The sequence below is a fragment of the Ochotona princeps genome, chromosome 21 (assembly GCF_030435755.1).
Source record: "Ochotona princeps isolate mOchPri1 chromosome 21, mOchPri1.hap1, whole genome shotgun sequence".
Taxonomy (NCBI): domain Eukaryota; kingdom Metazoa; phylum Chordata; class Mammalia; order Lagomorpha; family Ochotonidae; genus Ochotona; species Ochotona princeps.
The window spans coordinates 31765839-31789058 of record NC_080852.1 but is presented as its reverse complement, the minus strand read 5'-3'; the positions used below and the strand labels follow the sequence as shown (position 1 = coordinate 31789058).

The 23220-nt window shown below is 45.1% G+C and overlaps 1 protein-coding gene across 4 annotated transcripts in view; it reads left to right on the top strand.

Annotated features, from left to right (window-relative positions):
- The window catches only part of MYRIP (myosin VIIA and Rab interacting protein), a 153915-nt gene that overhangs the window by 32353 nt on the left and 98342 nt on the right, over window positions 1–23220 (top strand). For all 4 annotated transcript variants that reach the window (XM_058678840.1, XM_058678842.1, XM_058678839.1 and 1 more), the window contains exon 2: window positions 568–717. In XM_058678840.1, coding sequence (XP_058534823.1) covers window positions 608–717 — 110 coding nt within the window. In that variant the 5' untranslated portion in view covers window positions 568–607. The remainder of the gene's footprint in view (window positions 1–567; window positions 718–23220) is intronic.

Sequence of the window (23220 nt, the reverse complement as noted above, 5' to 3'; positions counted from 1 at the left end):
TGTTGTGATTTTCAGGTTACATCTTGAGATGAGTTTGTGTCATATGGAAATGTCTTTCTAATTTTTCTGCTGCTGAGACCACAACGAAAACGGATCATATTTACTATAATTTATCTTGCAAAAGAATTTAAGCTTTTAGTTTTAACTTCATCATATGATTGAAGCTTTCAGGGATAGAGTGTATATCAGTCATTTTTAAATTTGTAATTTATTTTACTTTGTTTTTGCCTGTAATGTCCAGAACTGAAGGCTTCAATCCTTAGACACTTAGAATTTTTTAGTATCAGCCTTTTGGTGCTTTATGAAGTTTTATGTTTTGGTGCATTTTGCTGGAAAGAATTTTTTTCGTATGAGTTGGGATGATAAAACTGACAGATGCTAATTTTTCTTTCTCCCTGTAGCCTTGTGGAAGGGATGGGCAAATATTTGCTGAGTATGGGTGCCGAGAAAGGCCCTATCTTGTATAAACATTGTGTTTAACTCGGTTTTAATTGCGGTAGGTGGTTTTTGTCCCTCTAGAGCTTTCTATCTGAGATGCAATCTGTGGTGTCTCCTTTTATTTCCCAGCTCTCGGTTCGTCATCGTTGTCCCCGTTTGACACCCAACCATGGGGCGGAAGCTGGACCTGTCCGGTTTGACTGAAGACGAGACGGAGCACGTTCTCCAGGTGGTTCAGAGGGACTTCAACCTGCGCAAGAAAGAGGAAGAACGACTCAGGTGAGCTGCCCCTCGGGCCCAGTAGGGCACAGTGCCTTGCGTCCTGGAAGTACTGCCTGCAACTGGCTGCGAGGTCACCTAGCAAACACTCGTATTTCTGAGAATGCCCTGCCATTTGTCTGCCAGCTCAGCTTCTGGCAGCGTAGTATCAGCTCAGCGTCCTGGCTGTGTAAATTCCTGGTTAAGCGTTTTGTGGGAGCTCTCTTGGCAGTTCCGAGCTGTAGCATGGATGGAGTTTGCGCTGAAGGTGGCTGTTGGAAGCTTGCTCCTGGTGTGTTCTCCTCTTGACGGGCCGTTTGCTTATTGTGATTGCTTGGCTATTTGGTAACTGGATTATTTGGTTATTTTGTTGAAGAATTCCAAAAGGCATGAAGGTTAATAGTTTTTCTTTTTTTGAGAAGTAGGCAGATATAGATTATGTATGTATCTAGAAGTAGGCATATATATGTGTGTGTATATATGTGTGTGTGTGTATCATCTTCTATTAGAACTCTCAGTTACTATGCTATAAGAAAGGAGATCTGAGAATTAATTTGGGAAAACTGAGGTCAGTCTGGGATGTCAATTATCTGACATAATGCTAGCCTCCATGCTTTGTAGGAAAAGAAAGGTGGGTATTAGTATAGCAGTTGAAATGCTGTCTGGGAGACCTGCATCTCGTATCAGCGTGTTAGGGTTTGAGTCCCAGCTCCACTCCGTTTCGTCTTCCTGCTTAGCCACACCCTGCCCTGGGAGGCAGCAGGTGTTGGCTCAGTAATTGCATGCCTGCTGCCCACTGGGGAGACCTTGTATGAACTCGTGGTTCCTGGCTTAGGCCTAGCTCCCCACCTCCACAAATGTTGCGGGCAATTGATGTGTTAACCAGTAGATAGGAGCTCTCTGCCTCTGCGTGGGTCTGTTTTGCCAAGATGTATGAATAAAACGCGTGTGTAAAAGGAGAAGCAGACTCCCAGAGAGGTAGCTTTCTGATTCCTCTGCAGCTGGTGTTTGCTCATGGAATGCTGCAGGGAAGCCAGAGGGCAGACGTGAGCTCACGTGTTGGCTCAGGTGTGTTGAAACCGGATGCACTTCCCTCTCTCATAGACCCATCATGCCTTGGGGTTCCATGGATCAATTCACAGCACTGTCTTCTCGCCTCCACACTGAGTCTCCAGCCGCAGTCCTCCCAGTTCCTCTCTTGACCTGAGCGCTGCATTCAGGGCCAGGCCAGAGCCTCTGATTGTGTCTCTTGCACATCTCAGGCCACCATCTCATTGCTTTGAATCCTAGTCATTGAAGCAGCTCCTGTCTTTGATCATTGCTACCCCTGTGCCACGTAACCCACAGCGGATGTGGTGAGCAGCCCCCCCCACACCTTGACTGGGGGGTCCACGTCCCATTCCTGAGATGGCATTGTGGTACCTCCGTTTGCCTGCTTTACTTGTCCTCATGGCTCTCACCACCGTCTGTTCACCATGAATGTATTTTATCTTCCACCTTCTCCTGTTGAACAGGACTGTCCAATAGAAATACAGTATGGACCATATACCTTGAGAGCAGGGAAAGATGTACACTGTTTCCAGAAATGATTTTTTTTTGTTGTTGGAAAGAGCAGCAGACACACACAGAGATCTTCCATTGGCAGGTTCACTCCCAAATGCCTGAAGTAGTCAGGGCTGGGCCAGGTTGAAATCTGAATCTGGGAACTTGCATCCAGGTCTCCCATGTGGATGGCAGGGATCCAAGTCCTTGAGCTGTCCCATGCTGTTTCCTAAGGCATACAATAGCAAGGTGCTACATTGGAAGTGGAGTTTTCCTTTTTTGCTGTATAATTGCAAAGTTACTGGCCTTGCTTTACTGTCATTCTAAGAAAGGCACTGGGTGTTTGCTTAGCCTGTCACTTGGAACCCAGTCAGCACAGTAGCTTGCTCGCTGTACAGTAAAGGAGCATGCAGAGACGAAGGCCGCTCCCCACGTGTGCACCCCTTGCTCAGGGCATGATGTTGTGGCAGAGAGATCTGGTCAGAGGTCTGTACCCTGCGGCTGGTTGCCAATCTTTGCAGGTCTTTAAGATCAAAACAGTTCCAGGAAAGGCTGGGTCCTGCTGCATGTTAACCCTGCCCTGTCTGCACCAAGGTTCTCGTTGCTGCAAACTCAGCCCTGGTGTTCAAGTCCCCTCTGTTGATGGAGCCCCCCGTGGGAGACCTGCTCTTGTTCAGGATCTGTTGTCTGCAGGTCCAGGTGAAGAGCACTGGCATTAGCCACTGAGCAGAGCTTCTCGACACTCTGATTTTGGGCGTTGGTCTCTTTAAGACATTGAGTCTGAGCCATACAAAACAGACTGAGCGTCTAAGCAGGCTTCATGAGGCCAAGAAATTCATTAGTGCAAAGCACAGTCTTTTCCACCTCTGTCTGTGGCATTTGTGCTTGACCCAGGAATGAGATTTGTCATCTGTGATGTAGGAAGTTCATCTGTCCCTTCCTTCTCTCTGTGACACGACTCTAGGAAAACCTTAGAAAGTTGGGGGCGGAAGAACCAGGCATCTTGCCTGATTGAAGTCTGATAGTTGGGAGCCTTGTTCAAGTCGGGGACAGCAGGAGTGTGGGAGCTTCGGGGATTGCTGTGGACTCTCATCAGCTCTGGGCCTGGCACCAGGCACCCGTGGGCAGCAGTTGGTGGGGCATGTTTTTTGATATCACTGCTTCTGGCAGAAGTAGCTGAAGAGGCCCTGACTAGAGAGGCAATGCCGTGAATGGCTTCATAGACCATAGGCAGAACAGCCAAGACCAATGCAGCTGTTGCAGCGAGCACTGTGGGAGCAGTTAGGCCTTGTTTTCTTTGTTGGCCTCCATGTGTTTCCCATGGGATTCAGACATAGCAGGCCTGGCAGTACAGAGGTCCCCTGTGAGGTGAGGGTCATGACCTTGGTTATACATTGTCCCCACTCCTGAGGCCCTCATAGACTGTCTGCTCGGGTGTTGTTGCATTCAATGTTCCCACTCAAAGACCCTGCTCCATTCTCTCCATCTGCTTGCTGCACACCTGCAGACAAACTTTTTTATATAAAAAAATGCATTTGTGGGCCCGATGCGGTGGCCTAACAGCTGAAGTCCTCACTGTGCATGCACCAGGATCCCATATGGGTGCTGGTTCTAATCCCGGCAGCACTGCTTTGCATCCAACTCCCTGCTTGTGGTCTGGGAAAGCAGTCAAGGACAGGCCAAAGCCTTGGGACCTTGTACCCACGTGGGAGACCCGGAAGAATTTCCTGGTTTTGGATTGGCTAGCTCCAGCCATTGAGGCCGCTTGAGGAGTGAGTCATTGAAAGGAAGATCCTCCATGCCTCCTGGCACATAGCAGCAAGCTGTATTGAAAGCAAAGAGAGAAGTAGGGCACCATCTCAGATACTCCAAGATGGGGTGCAGGCAACCCGAGTGTGGCTTCAACTGCTGTGCTTTAACCATGTGCCCCAAGAACTTCTTTTCCTTTGCTTGTGCAATGTCGTTCAGTTCATTGTAAAATTACTACAAAATAAGTAAATAGCAGAGATAGATGATCCTCACCAGACAGTGCACATACCGGGCCTTCCATCCAGTCGTCTTGACACCATGCGGTTAGGATTGACCACTCAGCTGTGAGAGGAGGGGCTTGCATCATTCCCCGGGGGAGGTACCAGGAGCTGCTGTGTCTTTGCCACTTGTCCCTCTGCCCACTGTGTTGACCTGGGAGGCCCAAGGGTGAGCCGGGCGAGCCTGGCGATCTCTGGGAAGAGGATGCCAGATCCCTCACACTGGGTGGAGGAGAGTTTGTGACTTAATAGTGAATCTGTTTGGTTAGACACAGCTTGCTGTTACTCTGATCACTAATTTAGTTCGTGAGCATTTAAGGGGAGCCAGATATTCCTTAGGCCCCTGCCTTTGGCTTTGCCTAGAGAGGGCAGAGGCAGTGTGTACAGATCTGTGGTTACTGCTGCCAGGTTTTCGGTCTGCTGTCATCCACCAGCTCACGTACAAGACACTTTTGGGAAATCTCCAGATGTCCACAAGAGCTATTGCAACTGCCCTGTGATTTGACAGTGTCAGACACGTTTACAAGATGGTTTTAGAAATGACTGTGCATCGCACAGTCCTGTGGCGTTCAAATGGAGTTTGGAGACCCAGAAGCGCTGGCTGTAGCCTTTCAGTTTCCTCATTTTCTGAGTGCTCACCAGAAGCAGGAATGTTCCAAAGGTTGCTGATGCTGTAATGGAATTGGCCCGTAGGGGAGCCTTGTTCAGATGGGATGGATTGGTTTGCCATAGCTGTGACCGACCACTCATTGTCAAGGTTTGTTGTGCTAACAGTGTGATTGCCCCCGGAGGACTGCTGGGCTCAAACTGGGCAGGGACTTGGGGTGGGATTTGAGAAGGAGTTGGAGGAACTAGGAGGGGAAAACTGTACTTCCCTACAGTTTCCTGGGATCAGCAGTCATGGGGTCAGCTCCTCCTTTGGTGTTAAGCCCTATGTGGAACCCACAGCGACAGCCTTTAGAAACCCTGTGGCCTAGCCTGTTTTTTTCCCACCTCCTGCAAATCAAGTGTAAGTGTTGGGAAGAAATGAATAGAAGCTGCCAAGGATATGAGGACTCACCAGGGGAAGGCAAAGCCCCTCTCAAAAAGTAATCACTACTCTTCTGGCTGGTTATGCGAGGGAACTTCAAAAAGTTAGTGCAAAGAATTGAATTAAAATGTTTATTTTGGTTCGGAATTTTTTTTTTAATTCATGCTTAAGGATTTTTTTGGTAATACACATTTTTTCATGATCTTTTAAAGTAAAACTTGTAGACATGGATTTCATAAAATTTTGTGATTGAGAGACAGTTTGAGAGAGAGAATATGAGCATATGAGAATGAATTCCTTCTGCTGGCTCACTCCACAAATGCTGAGAACTCAATTCAGGTCTTCCATCCGGGCACCCAGCTGCTTGAACCATCACCTGCTGCCTTCCAGAATGTGCCATCCTCAGCAAGTCAGACCTAAGACTGGAGGTGGGACAAGAACCCAGACCTCTTGATATGGGGTGTTGGTATCCTGCGTGGTGTTTGCTTGCACCAAATTCTTTGATACTCATTTTAAACAATGAAAATTTTGTGGTGAGGAGTTTTTCAAGTTTATTTTTCATATTCCTTTGCTCTTACTGCCTTTGTTTTTTTTTTTAAAGATTTATTTTATTTTTATTACAAAGTCAGATATACTGAGAGGAGGAGAGACAGAGAGAAAGTGGAGCTGCCAGGACCAGAACCAGCAGCCATATGGGATCAAGGCGAGGACCTTAGCCACCAGGCCACGCTGCCGAGCCCACTGCCTTTGTTTTTGAATGTGTAAGTTGATCTGGTGAGTTGACTAATCCTCAGCTTACGCCCTCTTCTGAAGCTCTAAGTCGGCTCACCTTGCCTGCCCTTAGTTGAGCTGAACATATGCCTGTGCCTTACAGTGCCCAGAGCACACTTGCCTGATAGCACCTCCCTGGCCTCTGGTAGCTCTTGGCACTCTGTGCTAACACTGTGGCATCAACCTGAACATTTAATGAACCTGCTCTCTGGGAGAAATGTTCCATTTCTTTCACTGGCAGGATTAATCGGTCTAGCCTGCCAGTTATGTTGCCAATCGTGAAAAATCAAAATACCAAGCAGGTGTGTTGCCTGATAGAATGGGCGGTCTGACACCATTCTGGTTGAGAATCACTTTGTGATGAGTGAGGGAAGATAAAAATTAGGACTGGGGGACATTGGGAGAGGGCCTGGAGACTGTGGAAGACATGTGGGGAGCCCAGGCAGGAAGGCGAGTGGACTGGAAGGATCAATGTCAAAGCTAGAAGGAACCTCGCATGATTTCTCAAAACTCTTCATTTTTTTGATACTTTGAGATCATGCAAAAGCCAAATACATAAAATCAAAGCTCTTGGGTGTATACTCGTTCAACATGGTATTTTGAATGATAGGAGCCACCTGGGCAAATGTGAAGGGGGGCTGAAATGTGGAGAGCATGGGAAGAGCTGAAAAGAAAATTTTTGGTAGTGTTCATTTATTTGTATTGGAAAGGCAGATTGTACAGATAGGAGAATCCACTGGTTCATGCTCTAAGTGGCCAAACTGAGCTGATCTGAAGCTTAGAGCCAGGGACTTCTGGGACTACCTACAAGAGTGCAGGGTCCTAAGGATTTGAGCCATCCTTCACTGCTTTCCCCAGCCAAGAGAGCAGAGCTAGAATAGAAGTGGAGCAGATGGGACACGAACTGGTGCTCAGTAGCAACACAGGGAGGAGGATTAGCCTTCTGTGCCACTGCACCAGCCCTGGACCAGAAAATTTTTTTTTTCTTTTTCTTTTTTCTCTTTTTTTTTTCATTGATTACATTGTATTATGTGATACAGTTTCGTTGGAACTGGGAATCACCCTACCCCTCTCCCCGCCCTCCCCCCATGTGGAATATTCCACCTTGTTGCATATCCACTGATCAAGTACAGTTGAGATTCCCTCTTTGCAAGCATAAACTAAACATAGATGGACCAGAAAATTTAATAAGCATCTTAACCCTTGGAGACGAGTCCGGAGGGACAGCTAATCCCTAAATGGGCGATTGGAATGCTTTCAAAGGGGAGATACAAAGCATTGAACAGACTCATAGGAATGGTTGCATTTGGAGGAGATGAGGTAGGAAAAGGGAATATGTACAATTACTGTGGGGATATGGTACTGCTGTGATCATTTCATAGGGATTTTGCATTACCTTTGCAGGGAGTCCCAAGTTACGCGCAGGTTTTCATCTGAGGGTTGGCACTCTTGCCTCCATGTTCAAGAGTCAGTTGTTTTGCTGGCTATTTTGTGATGCTTGTATTTTCTTGTTGTACTTTCCTGTGTTTGTGAAAGTTTTCTTTTTGATGAACATATGCTTGTGCTTAAGTGAACAAGTCAAGTGGTCTCAGGTAACAGTTGAAACTTGGAAGATCTTTGTAAGGCAATTAAGGATAGCACAAAGGAAAAGGTAGAGTTTTAGAGAGTGCTGGTCTGTTTTCCAAAGGAAACCACTTGGCTGCAGTTTGCAAACCACAGTACTTTGTTTTTAAGTAGATGATATGGCGGAAGAATTGGGAGTGTTGTGCTAGTTCTTTTGCCAACAGTGAGAACACATTCTTGACTTTGTTCTCTTTCAATGGTATGATTTGTTTTTTATCAGATTGTGGATTTAATAGCTCCTGTTTCTTAACAGAGAAAATTAGCTGTTATATTTCTTAATGGAACATGATTTTTCCTCTTAGTACTCAACTAGGTCACTCTGCTTGGATGGATGGTGAGATTGTTTTCATTCTTTGCACTTCATACTCAGCCAAGCAAGGGAATGATTTTTTTAAAAAAAGAAACATATGAAGGAAAATAAACCCAATTAGGTTGATTAAAATGTTTCTTTGTAATGATTTTCATATGATTATAAACACGACAATATAGAAAAGTATGGAAAGACCATAAACTCTCAAGAGATTGAAATGGAATGTGATCTCATACCATGGAAATAACCACTATTAAAACATTGATAAAGTACCTGCTTAGATCTTTTTTATTTTTACTACTTATTTCGATGAGTATTTCTTGGCCTCATGAGGTTCATTGCTATACATGTGGAGGGGGAAAAGGGTTATTTGTGAACTGGGCAGATAACATCCTACTAATTCACCTGTTACTGTAAGAGGGAGGGGCAGGGGTAGAAGGTAAAACAGAAAGGTATCTTGACAGTTTAGTGGAAGAGTTGCCATAGTAGGGGAAATTTAGTATTTCCAAAAAGCATGTGTAAGTGGATGTATAGTAGACAGATTTCTTTTAAAAATAGGAATTAATAATGCATTAGGTAGAATTTATGAAATTAGACAGTTAAACTCTATTGCAGTATATCATGTAACACATCATGTATGAATGCATCTGTTTCAAAAATCACTTCAATTTTATTGGAAAGGCAGAGAGGAAGAGAAGATTGAGATGGAGATGGTTCATTCATCATTTGTCGCTCATCAGATGTCCACACTAGCCAGGACTGAGCCAAGCTGGGGTCAGTAGCCAGGAATCAGGAACCCAACCTACTTCTCTCGAGTGCGTGACAGACTCAGGTACTTGAGCCTTCATCGGCTGCCTCCCAGGGTAACATCAGCAGGAAGCTGGATTGGAAGCAGAGCACAACTTGAAGCAGGCATCCCAGGATGGAATGAGGGCATCCCATGCCATGTCTTCAACTCTGTACCAGCCACTCTCCCTGCGCGAATGCATCTCCTTCTGTTTAATGATGCTGGATACTTGGGTTATTTAAGATTTTTTAAAATAACATACTCCTGTATTGTTAGATGCTGCCATCATCTTTAATCTTTATTTTTCCTCAAATTTATTTGTTAAAGTAGAATTACTAGTTTGGATGCATCGTATATGACTTTTCCAGGCTGCTGAAACACTCCATCAAGTGGGCTTCCACTGGGCCATGACAGTTACCGTGTGCTTGCTAGCTGTGAGACGTTCTGTGTTTGCACTTCCTGAAACTTGCACTCACAAAACCTTATGGACAGCATCCAAGTGAACACACCCTGAACAGGGGTTCTTTGTAACAAAGGGTGTTTGGCTAAGGCTCTGTGTTATCATTGAATAAGCAAACAGAGCTGAGTTCCCTGTGCGCCACAGCAATGTTGGCTGCCCTGTGGACTTAGTACCTCTTCCTGCACTCAGAGGAGGAAATGCGTGTTGAATACAGGGCAGACTGAACAACAGAGGACCCAGTCCCTGGAGTTTCCTTTGATCGCATTATGTGCAAGCCATGGAAAGGAAGAAGGGATCACCATTATCCTGCTAACGAACAATAAGCTCTTGAGACCTTGTTCCAGAATCAAAATGTTCTTAGGTGAACCTGGCTGAAACCCCAGGAGTTCGCATAACTGAGTTGGGCTAGACACATCCAATGTCTGGATTTTAGGGATACAGGAATTGGCCAGTTTTCTTTGTAGCTTATTTATTTATTTATTTATTTATTTATTTATTTATTTATTTTTGCTTTAAGTTTTTTTTTAAGGCAGACTGACCGATGGAGAAACAGTGAGTGAGTGAGTGAGTGAGAGAGAGAGAGAGAGAGAGAGACTGACTTTCCATCTGTTGATTCACTCCCCCAATGGCTGCAACAGCCCAACTTGAACCAGGAGCAACATTTCTCCGCCAGAAAGTCCATGCAAGTCTTCCATGTGAAGTTGTGTCTCTACCTAGTGCTAGAATTGTGATAACTGCTCTCCTGGCTGCTTGAGTTCTCAAGTAGAATGCCATTGTCCTGTGAGATTGGAACATTCTGCTGAAGTTACTGTTCCATAAACTTTTCTGCCATTATTCATCAAAAACTTTATTTGGTGCCTAGGCAGTGTAGGAAAGTGCCTGATGGGATTCCTTTTATTGGCAATAAGATAAGGTCCCTTGGAGCCCTATTAAATCGATTCTCGGTGGACGTTGATGCCTAGGACGACTCCAGCATCTTTCTGCTGCTGTTGTGTTGCGGTTTGCATCTTGATGAGATACATACAAGCTTCCTTGGGCTCCAGACCCTGAATGCTTGACTGCATTCTCTATTTGTGAAGTTTTTTTGTACCAGAGAAAGTAGGGGAATAGCATGGGGAAAGAATGAGCACACCTGTGTGTGTGGTAGCAGTGACATGGTCTAGGGAAAAGTGAATGGAGGCAGGATAGCTTGTGAGCATAAATAATGAGGACTGACTTTTCACACTCCCATCTCTCAAAATAAAAAAAATGGATATCAGGAATTGGAATAGTACTTGGAGCTATTAAAAATCATGCCATAGCAGGCCTTTGCATTACTGCCCGAGAGGAGTAGACAGCATTAACTCCTCTTTGGAGTGTGTGGCCATTAACTATCAGAATTGTCAGTACATGTTGCCCATAACTTGGTGATTGCATCTCCAAAAATTATTGTGCAGATAAACTACAGACTCTCAAAATAGCACATGTTTAAGGTTATAGTTGTAATCTTGTTCAAAATAGAGACCAACAAGATATTTGGGGAAGTGAAGCCTGGTATATGCAGGTAACAGGATGCCATGTTGTTTAAAAAAAAAAAAAAGAATGGGACTTCTATACTGATATAGAAAGATCTCCAAGTTTATGGTAAATACAATACAAACTACAGTGGAATCATCCAGTTTATCTTAAAATGCAGATGGAGGGAGGGAAAGAGAGGCAAGGGGGATGGATATCTGTAGTTATATAAAATATCGGGTAGGGGGGTTCGCAGCTTTGTGGTATACCAGCTGACACCACAGCCTTTGATGCTGGATCCCAGATGGACACTGGTTCATGTCGTGGCTTCTCTGCTTCTGATCCACCTCCAGGCTTAATGTCCTGGGAAAGGCAGTGGGAGATGAGCCACGTGTTTGGGCCCCTACCACTCTGGTGGAAGATACGGATCAGGCTCCTGGATTTGGCCTGACCGTGCCCTGACCACTGTTGCCATGTGAAAGTGAACCAGCGGATGGAATTTTTGTCTCCATCTCTTGCCCTTCCCCTTCCTGCTTGTCTCTTTCCTTCCACCCCCGCCTTCTCTGTTCCTCTGTGACTCTTTCCAATAGAGAAACCTTTTGAAAAACATCTCTGGAAGGAGATGTTAAAACACGTAGCCTGAAGGGGGGGAGAGGAGGAGAAGAATTGGATAGCTGAGGGACAAAATTTGGAAATGGCTTTTGTTGTAAAGTGTTTTATACTTGGTAAATTTGAGACATTCCACTTTAAAAATGTTAACAAAACATTTCTCAGTGGAGCGTGAGAAACATTCCTGAGGGCTGTGATTGCTCGTGTGCTAATGTTGGGCGAGTACTAAGGGTTCATCACAAGTTTATTTCCTTCAGACGTTAAGATAATGCCGCTGTGGGTACTCCTAGACGGACTATTGTGTATGAGTTTCCGCTTTGATTTCCAGGCTGGGCCCCGAGAGAAACGTACATTTTCACATTTGCTGTTACTGTAGGACTCTGAATATGTTAAATACATACTAGAGCATAGGTAACATGTTGATAATACATTGGTACTTTTTTTTAAAGATTTTTTTTTTTATTAGAAAGGCAGATTTACAGAGAGAAGGCATGAGAGAAAGATCTTCCATCTGCTGATTCCCTCCACAACAGCCAGAGCTGAGCTGATCCGAAGCTAGGAGCCAGGAGCTTCTTCCAGGTCTCCCATGTAGGTGCAGGGTCCCAAGGCATTGGGCCATCCTCGACTGCTTTCCCATGCTGGGTAGGAAGTGGAGCAGCTGGGAAACAAACGGGCACCCAAATGGAATCTCAATGCATGCCAGGCGAGGGCTTTCAACCACTAGGCTACTGTGCCAGGTCCAATATATTGACACTTCTGTAAGTTTCATAAATTAGGCCTGAGGAAGGACAGTCCAGAAAAATTAAGTCACAGGCTTCAGGCACACAATTAGGAAACTGTGGCTGGCTGTTTCTATTTTTAAGTTACCTATATAGATCAGTTATCAACATGAATTTAGCCGAATTACAAATGCCTTTTTTTGCTTTGAATAATAAGGGCTTCATCACCAAGCCAGAAAGAGTTGAGGAAATGCCTTCTACTCCTTAGCCCAGAGGGCTGCTAAGTTCAGGAACTTGAAATTACTCAGTTGCTCAGCCAACTAGAAATATAATCAAAAGAAAACCTCAGATGAAAGAAAATGGAATGTAAACAAGTAATGAAACACTTAGTTCTGAGTTATTGTTAAATAATTACTGTTAAGATAGTACAACTTAATAGAATGTCAAAGGTAATTCCAGAGAATAAAGTGTAAGAGTCATTAATCAGATATTGAGGATACAACCCTTTTACTCCATCAAGGAGGAGAGGAGGAGGGAGAATTTCATAGCTGTGTCTTTAGATAGTATTTTGTTCTTCGTGGCCATTGAAAAACTAGTGTTTTAAAAATGTGTAGGCAGGGCCTGGCAGCATGGCCTAGTGGCTAAAGTCCTCGCCTTGAATGCCCCGGGATCCCATGTGGGCGCCAGTTCTAATCCCGGCAGCTCCACTTCCCATCCAGCTCCCTGCTTGTGGCCTGGGAAAGCAGTCGAGGACGGCCCAATGCATTGGGACCCTGCACCCATGTGGGAGACCCAGAAGAGATTCCAGGTTCCTGGCTTCGGATCAGCGCAGCACCGGCCGTTGCGGCTCACTTGGGGAGTGAATCATTGGACAGAAGATCTTCCTCTCTGTCTCTCCTCCTCTCTGTATATCTGACTTTCTAACAAAATAAAAAAATAAATCTTATATATAAAAAATGTGTAAGCAACTGCTAAACATGTAAGTGACCACACTTAATGTCTGAATCACTAGAGAAATAGAGAACAAAAAAACCTTTGATGTCATGATTAGAGAGTGAGAGCAGCCATGGGCACCAAGCCAGTTGGCAGGAAAGGGTTAAAAACCTTGTCTGCCCCACTATGAATTTGTTAAATTCACTTGTCAAAGAAAAAAAATAAAGATCTTCAAATTTAATTAGAAAGAATTTATTACTAGTAGAGACTCGGCTAGACAAACTGCTGTTGAGAAAAGCAAAATAGAGAGATGAGTGCTGTTCTTAGATGACAGCTGTAAGATTCTGCCGAGGCAGCCCCAAGCCCGGGGTCCCTTCCAGCTCCCTGCCTGTGGCCTTGGAAGGCAGTGGAGGACGGCCCAAAGCCTTGGGGCCCGGCACCCGCGTGGGAGACCTGAGGAAGCTACTGACTTGAGACCAGCGCAGCGCTGGTCATTGAGGCCACTTGTTGAGTGAATCATCAGACGGAAGCTCTTCATCTGTCTCTCCTCCTCTCTGTGTATCTGACTTTCCAATAAAAATAAACTTTTAAAAATCCGCCCATCTTTGAAGAGGGAACAGTATCATATGAAGACAGATCAGTGACCATGATCAAACTAGCATGACTAACGTGCACACTGCAGCAATGCTAGTGGTGCCGCCTGTGTTTGTTAGGTATTGGGCCCAGTTGCAGCACACAGGAGTTGGGTATTCCGGGTCACCTTTGTTGAGTATTGGGCCCAGTTGCAGCACTCAGGAGTTGGGTTTTCTGGATCACCACGTGCTGGTTTAGTTGTGACAAGTTGCTCATGGGAATCCAGGTGGCGACAGGTATTGCCTCAAATGGAAGTTTGCCTAAGTCAATGCTGGTGTCACACAAGTTGTAGAGTGGATTCTCCTGTAAAAACCACCACCTTCCCCTGGGATGGGATGTGAAGTGCAGGCAGGAGCCTCGTGCTGGGAACTGTTTGCTTTGATGGCTCCTGCTCTGTCAATGTCAGTGGAGTGCAGTGGCGCCTGGCAGTGTCTCCACCACGGCCATTTCCTTTTCTCCTTTAAGTCTGAGCAGGCAAATGTTTCCCTAGTGACTGTGTGAATCCAAAAAATGCTTATCTGACAGCCCCATGCAAGTTAAATTCTTTTTTTTTTTTTAAAAAAGATTTTTATTATTACTGAAAAGCCGGATATACAGAGAGGAGGAGAGACAGAGAGGAAGATCTTCCGTCCGATGTTTCACTCCCCAAGTGAGCCGCAACGGGCCGGTACGCGCCAAACCGATGCCGGGAACCAGGAACCTCTTCCAGGTCTCCCACGCTGGTGCAGGGTCCCAAAGCTTTGGGCCGTCCTCTCCTGCTTTCCCAGGCCACAAGCAGGGAGCTGGATGGGAAGTGGAGCTGCCGGGATTAGAACCGGCGCCCATATGGGATCCCGGGGCTTTCAAGGCGAGGACTTTAGCCGCTAGGCCACGCCGCCGGGCCTGCAAGTTAAATTCTGAAAAGAAATCTAACCTTTAAAAACTTCTCCTTGGAACATCGTGTCCCCGTTTGAAATCAAGTCGCATGATGCCCACACATGTTGTTTTCCAGGCAGTTTTCCTTGAGTTTGTTCTTTATATCCCACTACCACCCTTCACTGCAGCAGTAAGGGAAGTGACAGCTGATGGTGGCAGCAATGGCAAGTGTCCTCTCCTGAGAGCCGAGAGCCCCACATTCTTTGTCCTGCTGGTGGTGATGGCTGCTCATTTCAACTGGTTCACCCTCAGATGACTTGCTGATGTATCCACAGTTGAACAGGAAAATGTAAGGCTAGGGGAGAATAAGCATAGAGAAAGAGGTGAACTGACATAGCTTTGAAATGAACCGTACCTACCGTAGGGGGCCCCACTCTCCTCTGCCGTTCTGGGAATACAGCCAGACAGGAAAGTGCTGAGCTGCATGGTTGAGGTCCAAGGTTAAGGCTTTGGCTTTGAAGAATAAGATTGGCCACGCTGTCCTTGTTCCCTTGCTCCACTCTGTAGAAGAGCCTGGATTTGGATTTTGGATGAACACCTTGGTTATCTAGTTAGGGTGTCTGTCAGTCCTGCTTTGTGTCTGTCTGTGGGTTAAGCTACCTCGTAAGGCAGAAGGTCTTACTCTTGCGCAGGATACCTGTTTTTCACGATGGCAGTTAGCCACATGCCTTGCATTCGGGCCATTAGGTTAGAAAGACGGGAATGGAAGGAAATTAAAAGCAAATGTCACAGACAGGCTCCGGGAATAAGGACGTTCAGTAGCCGCTTACGTAGACAGACCTACAGGGTTAAAATGATTTCTGTATGATTCTATTGCAAAAAAAAAAAAAACAAAAAAACAAAAAGGAACCCACTTTTATAAGGCTAGTAAGGAACAGGATAGTGTAGACAGTCATTTAGACTGTTGATGTATGATTCCCCCAATTCATGTGCGTTTAAATGACAGAACAATCATTCCTTTAGCTAGGTGATCCTGATCAACAAACTTAATTCTTCAGAGCCTCAGTTTACCCTATCTATAAGATGGTTATAAAAATAACACCTATCCCAGGGTTGTAATGAAGCTCAGGTGAAGTTATATGGTTGGAAGTTGTGTTGTTTGCATTTTCATCCTGTGAGTAGTCAAGTGACTGCTAGGGGTGGGGGAGGAAGGAAATCCCAGAGCCTGTGGAACTGTATCACAACATGAAAATTAAAGAAAAGGAAGGACACTCCCTGTGCATCTACTGAAAAATAACTTGGAGGTGGGATAGGATCCAGATGCACTAATGGCCACATGCTCCTCGGGCAGCAGCTTTTGCTCAGTGAAAGGGGGTTGGGAAGGTGAGGGTCTCTATTGTCCCTTCTTGTGTGAAAATTCACATTCATGAATGGGTGTGTTTTGACTTGTCCAGTGATACACGTCTGCTCTGAGAAGGGCTTTGATGTCTTGCGAAAAGAGGGATCTCAAAGGGCTGTGGTGCAAGTACCCTGCAGAAGGCTAAGTCTGGAGTTTGCCCCCTCCTGGGCCGTCAAGTCCTTAGATGAGGGAGCAAAGATAACCCCTCACCTTTTAGATTGTGTGCTTTGTGTGGACTGAGGCTCAGAACCGCTGTGTAGGAAGATGAAAGAAAAGTCTGCCAGCCCAAGTAATGTTTTTTTGTCAAAATGCTGAGTATAGAAGCCAGATATTACTTGACTTGTGTGTAGCTTCTGTATTAGTGTGGTAGAATTGTTTATTTTATGAAGTTATCAGGCCTCACTATGACAGGACACAGGCAAAAGAAAGTAGAAGTAAAGTAATTCAGTTATGAACAAATCATTGAGTAAACTGAGACATGAGGGGGGCCTTGTGGCTACATGTTGTAAAACGTCGACGGAAGAAGCACATGCCCTGTTACAAAGGGCTGGAGTCCGGAGGTAGGACCTTCCAGGTGATCAGGGCCAGATCACGTTGCTTCTCACCGTGTCAGTCTCTCCATCTGTGAAATGGGCAGTGGCTCCCTGCCCTAATGCCTTTTGGTTTAAAAAGGACTGGTAAGAGCTGCCTGACATTCATTTCTGTGTTTTCTTTCACCAGCAGACACTGGATGGTGTGAGGAATGAGCTCTGAACAGCTTGTCAGCACTGTGTTCAAAGTGCTGGGACATGAGAAGTAGGGAGAACGTTTTGCTGTGTTTTCAGTCGTGTCTGTCTCTTTCCATTCATCCATCCACTCATTTGCTCTTGACTTATTGCTTCAGCCCGTTTGTGCTGAGGATTTTGCAATCTGAAAGGTGTTATTGATGAAAAAGTTCATTTAAGAGGTGACTTTGTTGCTGCTGAATTCATAGGTAAAGGCAGGAGTGGAAATTTGCCACTGTCTTGTATATGAGTGTTTTAAAAAGCACATGGTTACTTTAAAAAAAAAATCAGAGAGCTTATTCCTTGAATCAGAGTCCCAGAACTTTTAATGTTCTGCACGCATCCAAAGTTGGCATATGTGAACATGTTTGTTTATATGTCTATATTAAAAGCAATATTTTCCCCTGTGATTTGGCTCAGATGTGCATGGCTTGTTGCTTATTTTTACCAATTCATCATATTAGATTGGAAACCTGAATCTTCAGTGATAAAGCATTGAGTTTAAGAAGCGTGCCGAAGGATGACACAGCTAATCAGTGGTGTCACTAGTCTTATCACTCAGCATTAAAGTGGTTGCTCTTCCATTCCTTGCGTGTTCTGCGTGCGTCTCCTCGTGGGACACTGTACGCGATAAGGAATGACCTGATTGTTTCCATTTCTTTTTTAGCTTTGCATTTCTTTTTCATGTTTTGGCGCTTAACTTTTCACCCAGGAGTGTCACCTGGTGCCTTGGATATGGAAAAGTGTCCTCCATTTTCATTTATTTTGCCCTGATTCGGTTTTACGAACTAGAACAGGCAGTTGAATTTTTTGTTTCTGTTCACAGAAGAAATAAAAGTTCTCTTAAACTATTTCTAAAGTGTTTTAAGCAGTAAAAAGTTTTATATGCCAATTTTGCGGGTAAGACTTTGCCGATGTGAATTTCAAAGTGAGAGACAGTAGGATTTTATTAATGTAAGATTCAATGGTACAGGGCCTTGGTTCCCTTCTTTTAGAAAACTGGCTGCAGGTTGAGATTTTTATCTCTAGACAGATTTACCCCAAAATCTGGTTGTAGTGCCAATCATGAAATCCTTGCCCTAGGGTCAGGCTGTGAGTAAAACCTCTTCCCAAGACCTTAAGGGAAATTGTTAAGAACACGCAAGGGACATTTGGAATTATAGGTGGGCTCTTTGGAAGTTCGCAAAACAGAAAAATGGAATTAAAAGTAAGTTTACTGGGCCCAGCACAGTAGCTCAATGGCTAAATCCTCCTCGTGCGTCCTCCGGGGTTCCATGGGGGTCCAGAATTCATGTCCCGGCTGTTCCACTTCCCACCCAGCTCTCTGCCTGTTGCATGGGAAAGCAGTAGAGGATGACCCAAAGGCTTGGGACCCTGCCCACATTGGAGACCCAGATGAAGCTCCTAGCTTCACATTGGCTCAGCTCCGACTGTTGCAGGCACTTGGGGAGGGAACCAGCAGATGGACGATCTCTCCTTCTCTCTGTAAATCTGACTTTCCAATAAAAATAAATAAATCTTTAAAAAAATACGCAATATGAAAACCTATGCAGGGATTAAAATCTGTCTTACAAAGTAAAATTAATTTTTTAAGATTTATTTATTTTTATTGGAAGTTCAGATATACGGAGAGGAAGATCTTCCATGCATTGATTCACTCCCCAAGCAGCCACAATGGCCAGAGCTGCCATTGGTGTGTGCCGTCGGTGTGTGCCACAAGCTCCCAGCTGCACCCCAGTGGATGATTTCGCACACATTTCTTCACTCATTTTCTGGTACCCACGTAATCTGCTTTTTTCAAGAAAGCATTTTTATAGAAGTGTTATTCCTCTTATTGTAAACCTTGCACTCCTCCTATCTATGACTTACTGCTGTGCCTTCCTTTCCCCCTCCCCCCAAAAAGCAATACAGCTTTATTTATGTTTGTTTAATTAGAATAATGGATATGTTTTTAAAATCTTAACCCTTTGATCTTTCTGCTAGAAATTTGCCTTGGTCAAGGTCAAGCAGCGAAGCAGAAGCAGTCAGATCTACATTAAAAGACAATGAGGAAATGGCAGCTGTGACTGAGGAGTCTGGGTCAGCAAGTCCAGACTGCAGGGGACCGGCTCCCAGGCAGAGCAGGCTAGAACCCGCCTGAGTGGCTGTCCATAGGCAAGCTTTGCTGAAGGCTTAGTTCTGCTCAGAAGGCCTTGCGGCTGATTGGATCAGGCCTAAAGTCTTGTGTTCACTGCCTCCCTTGCTCACCATTGCCTGTTGAGGGACTTGAATCTCTTGCAGAAACACCTTCACCACCACACCTAGAATAGATGTAAGCCCAGGAAATCGGACACAAAGAGGCGAGCATCCCAAAATGCACCTTTTCCATTTTTTCCGGTAATGCAGACTGAGGCATGATTGTCTTTGTTTGGCACCAGGTGAAGCCAGTGGTGCCCTTGGCATTGCAATGAGTGCATGTTGTGAAAGTGAAAGTTGGTGTCCCTGTTCTCAAGGTGGAAGGGAGGGATGTGAGTGGCATGATCCCTGTGGTTGTCCTGGAATTCTCTGTCTGATAGTCAAGCCAGGAATGGGGCAGGGTCATTCCAGGATTTGAAGTAAAGCCCATCCCAGCACATTCTGTTTACCCCCCAGCACCCAGACATTAACCTTTGTGCAGGGGGCTTTGTCAGATGACTTCAGAGAGCTTTCCTTGACTGCTCCAAGTCTACCTGATGCCAGGGGATTGTCTACAGGAGCTGGGCTTCTGCCTGTGAGTTTTGGAAGTTAGGCAGGTACTCTGTGAGTATAACCAAGAAAAGCTATGATGTTGGAGGAGTGGTTCTCCAGTCATCCCTGGAAAGGGACGTGCAGATCTGATACATCAGGAACCACCACGTGGTCAGTTCATTTGTTTGCTTCTGCTCCATCTTCTCCGATGGAAGCTTCCTAAAGGTACAAGCTGCACAAACTCAGACCATGTCACAGTGAATAACACAAATGCCAGTTTGAGTCCCATAAGGGAATGGTGCCTCCAGGTTAGGATCATTCAAAGGGAGGTTAACACAAAGTACCATTTACAGAGGTGTGATAGGCTCTAGGGAAACCCGAATTGATAGTCACTGCCTCCCCAATGTGGGGGTGCAGGGACAATGAGGTTGGGAGCCTGGAGAGAAATCAGTGGCAGAAGGCTGCCCTCATGGGTGCCAGGACCATGGTTTGGGACAGCAGAACAGTCCCAAGAGAAAATACACAGCTCACCCTGGGGAAGAACCCCCGCCCCCATTTGGATCACCTGCCTGGGCTCTCCATTGTTGGAACCCACCAAAAGGCAGAGCTGGAAGGATGCTGATGGGAGGTCAGCAGAGACTGGAATGGGAGGGGCGGTCCAAAGAGAGTGAAACGAGAATGAAGCTCCCTTCCTCCATGAATGCCCAGTAGTCCTCCATGACCTGAACAGCCATGTGATACCTCGGAGCTCCCTTTTCTCCCTTGAAATGGGGCAGTCAAAATTGTGTGGCTGGCAGATGTAAGAGCAGGCAGCGTATAGATAGCAAGCTACCTTTCATGTGGGATGACATTCAATATAATACGTGCTGCTGTTTTAATTTTTTACTGCCATTGTGAGTTCAGTCAGCTTACAGCAGATACGTGGCTTGCCTGCCAACAAGGAAACAGGAGATTCAAGACAAATTTTTTAAATTTTGAAAACTTTTTAAAAATGTATTTTATTTGAAAAGCAGAATAGCTGAGAGAGATAGAGAAGGAGTGACATGAAAAGAGGATTCTTTTATCCAACTGGTATACTCCACAAGTGGCTGCAACAGCCATGGGCTGAGCTATCCAGAAGCCAGGAGCCAGGAACTTGTTCCCGTCTCCCACAGTGGCAGCAGCCCAAGTACTTGGAATATCTTCTGCTGCTTTTCCTAGGTCCGTAGTAGGGAAGTGAATTGGAAGTAGAGCAGCCAGGTCAGGAACTGGTGCCCATGTGCTATGCCAGTGCACAGGCAGTGGCCTTATGTGCTATACCACAAAACCAAACCCCAACAGAATCATTTTTAAACTGCATTAGAAAAACAGCATCTAGTGTATATGTATATATGTTTGTACAGTTATGTAAGTACTTGTATGTATACACACACTTTACTATAATCTGTCCATGAACTAGACTGAAGCACCATCTGCTCTGTGAATTCTCTATGGCCACCCGTACCTGACCCTACCTACCTGCCAAGAGTAAACGGGAAAATCAGTGAGCAGCATCAATTTTTATTCTTTTTCTGTCCTGCCTACCTCATGGTGCGGAATGTAATGACAGAGAAAATGACCAATGGACTTGTAAATTTGGCTATTGGGCATTGCCCAACTTCACAGCTATTAGCATCTGATTTCATAAAACCTGTATCCGGCAAGTAATAACACTGTGATGCCATCCATATGTCCATATTGGTTGTTTCTTTGTTGTGTTTGGGATTGTAAAGGAGAATGTATAAATATGTAGAGGAAAAAAAGAATTTGTTTCTCAATTCTCGTGAATTCTAGTTGGAGTGGAATAGGTTAGCAAGAGAAAAACAAGCTTATTGGTGTGTAGATTTTCTATGTACATGGGAAATGAGTGATTATAAAGAGGTAGCTTGAAGTACATCCTGTGCCTCTTGAACAAAGAATAGCAGATTTCTAGAGAAGTGGCAAGATAAAGGGGAAGGACTTGGCATCTCTAGAGATGGCAGCCAGGTACCGTTTCTGCATGACTTGAGACCTCTTCAGATGCTTCACTGTGGTTCTCCTGGATAAAAGGGAATCTCTTTTGTCTTTGTAAATTTTACATACTGGTTTTAGGCAAACGGAGGGAGAATGTGGAGGTTTCCCGTCCCTGCCTTCAGGTCAGTCACCTTCATGTCCAAGAGGCATGGTTGAGGAAAGTGCGTGGTTGGTCCCCCAATGCAGTAAAGACACTTCATAGTGGAAGATGCAATGAAGAGTTCATGGAAAATGCAGGTTATGAAAAAACTGCATGAATTTCAGTTTGGCTTCATCACAATAAATGCATCTTATAATTCCATTTTCCATGAACTTCTTGATGAACCCTCGTCCAGATCGTTGTTGGTTACCATGTACTATTTAGAAGTATGATTAGAGCCAAAATGAAATGGGAGGGTGTTAAATAATCACTGTGAGAAGCTTCTGAAGGGATTTGTTGTCTTGGCGCCAAAGGCATCTCTACCTCTGGGGTCCCAGGAACACCAGCATTAGCACACTGACTTTGAATCCCATTCTTACTCCTTCTGGCAAGCAGCCCATGCTGTCTGCTTCGATGGGGCTCCTGGCTGTGAGTTAAAGCAGGTCGGAGGTGTCGCTATAGTTCATCACCTTGCTCCTATGAATGATTCATTCGCCATCTGTTGACTGCCAAGCCAGCTCAGGAATTCTAATAAATGCCTGATTCTTATTTCCTAGGGGAAAGCAGCATTGCCATTTCCAACCTCCCTGAGCAATAAGATGCGCGTGAACACATGACTGATAGTTGCGGGGCTTGCCTGCCCCAGGCATCAAGCACTTAAAGCAGTGTTCCTGGCATCTTCATTTCTCCAAAAATGATGGCAATGTGTTGCACCACAGTTGCTTTTTACAATATCTTACATTCACATGAGCAAGACATAATGACTCACAGAGGACGATTTGAGATAAATACAGATATTCACCCTGGAATCTTCCCTGTGAGTGACAATAATTAGCAACAACATTGGTTTCTTCTCCAACGCAGTAATCTTTGGCAGTTTCGTTCTTATTCGGTGTGCGCTGAAGTTGAGATTATTGCTAGTTCCTCTTTATCAGCATGCCATTATTTGCGTATTAATTTCACATTTTTATTGGGTGAAATAGCATCCTGTCAGTGGCATGAGAGGAGTCCACAGCAGCAGTGACATAGACCAATTGTTAGCATGAAGTGAGACTGCTTGGATTCTGAGTTACTTCTAAAAATCAGGCTTTTTTGTAGCATACTGACTGCGCTGGAGAAAATAAGCAGATAAATGTAGCGAACCCTAAGCAGGTTTTTATTTGTGTGTGTGTGTGTGTGTGCGCGCGCGCACGTGTGTGCATATTCTCACTTAGCACTTTTTGACCTAGGGTTATGTTCTGATTGCCCTGTGGAAGAGGAGCATTTTATATGCCAAAATAAACATCTCACCACGCTTGTGCCAGTGGCTTTCTGAAGTCACGTCAGACACCCTTGGGCTGCCTTTTCTGGGTACTTCAGGATGCACTGCAGAGGCACATTGATTTTGCAGTTGCACGCAGCAACTTGGGGTCTTATTTTTCCTGGTCAGCAGTGCTGGCGTGAAGCTCTTCCACAGGGAGTATCCCAGTGGGAGACTTGCAGCTGATGAGTGGCACTGAGAACCGAGGTCTCCTGCAGTCCCTCTTCTGTGATCCATCTCCCTTGAAGCGACTTTGGGGCTGTGCAAGCCGAGTGTGAGCTTGCACACGTCCTGTCTGTCGCACGTTGTAAAACAATAAACGAGGATGCTCTGTTCCTGCAGAAAGTTACGACTCCTCAGTGCCAGATGCTGGTGCGGCTGTCAACAATCTG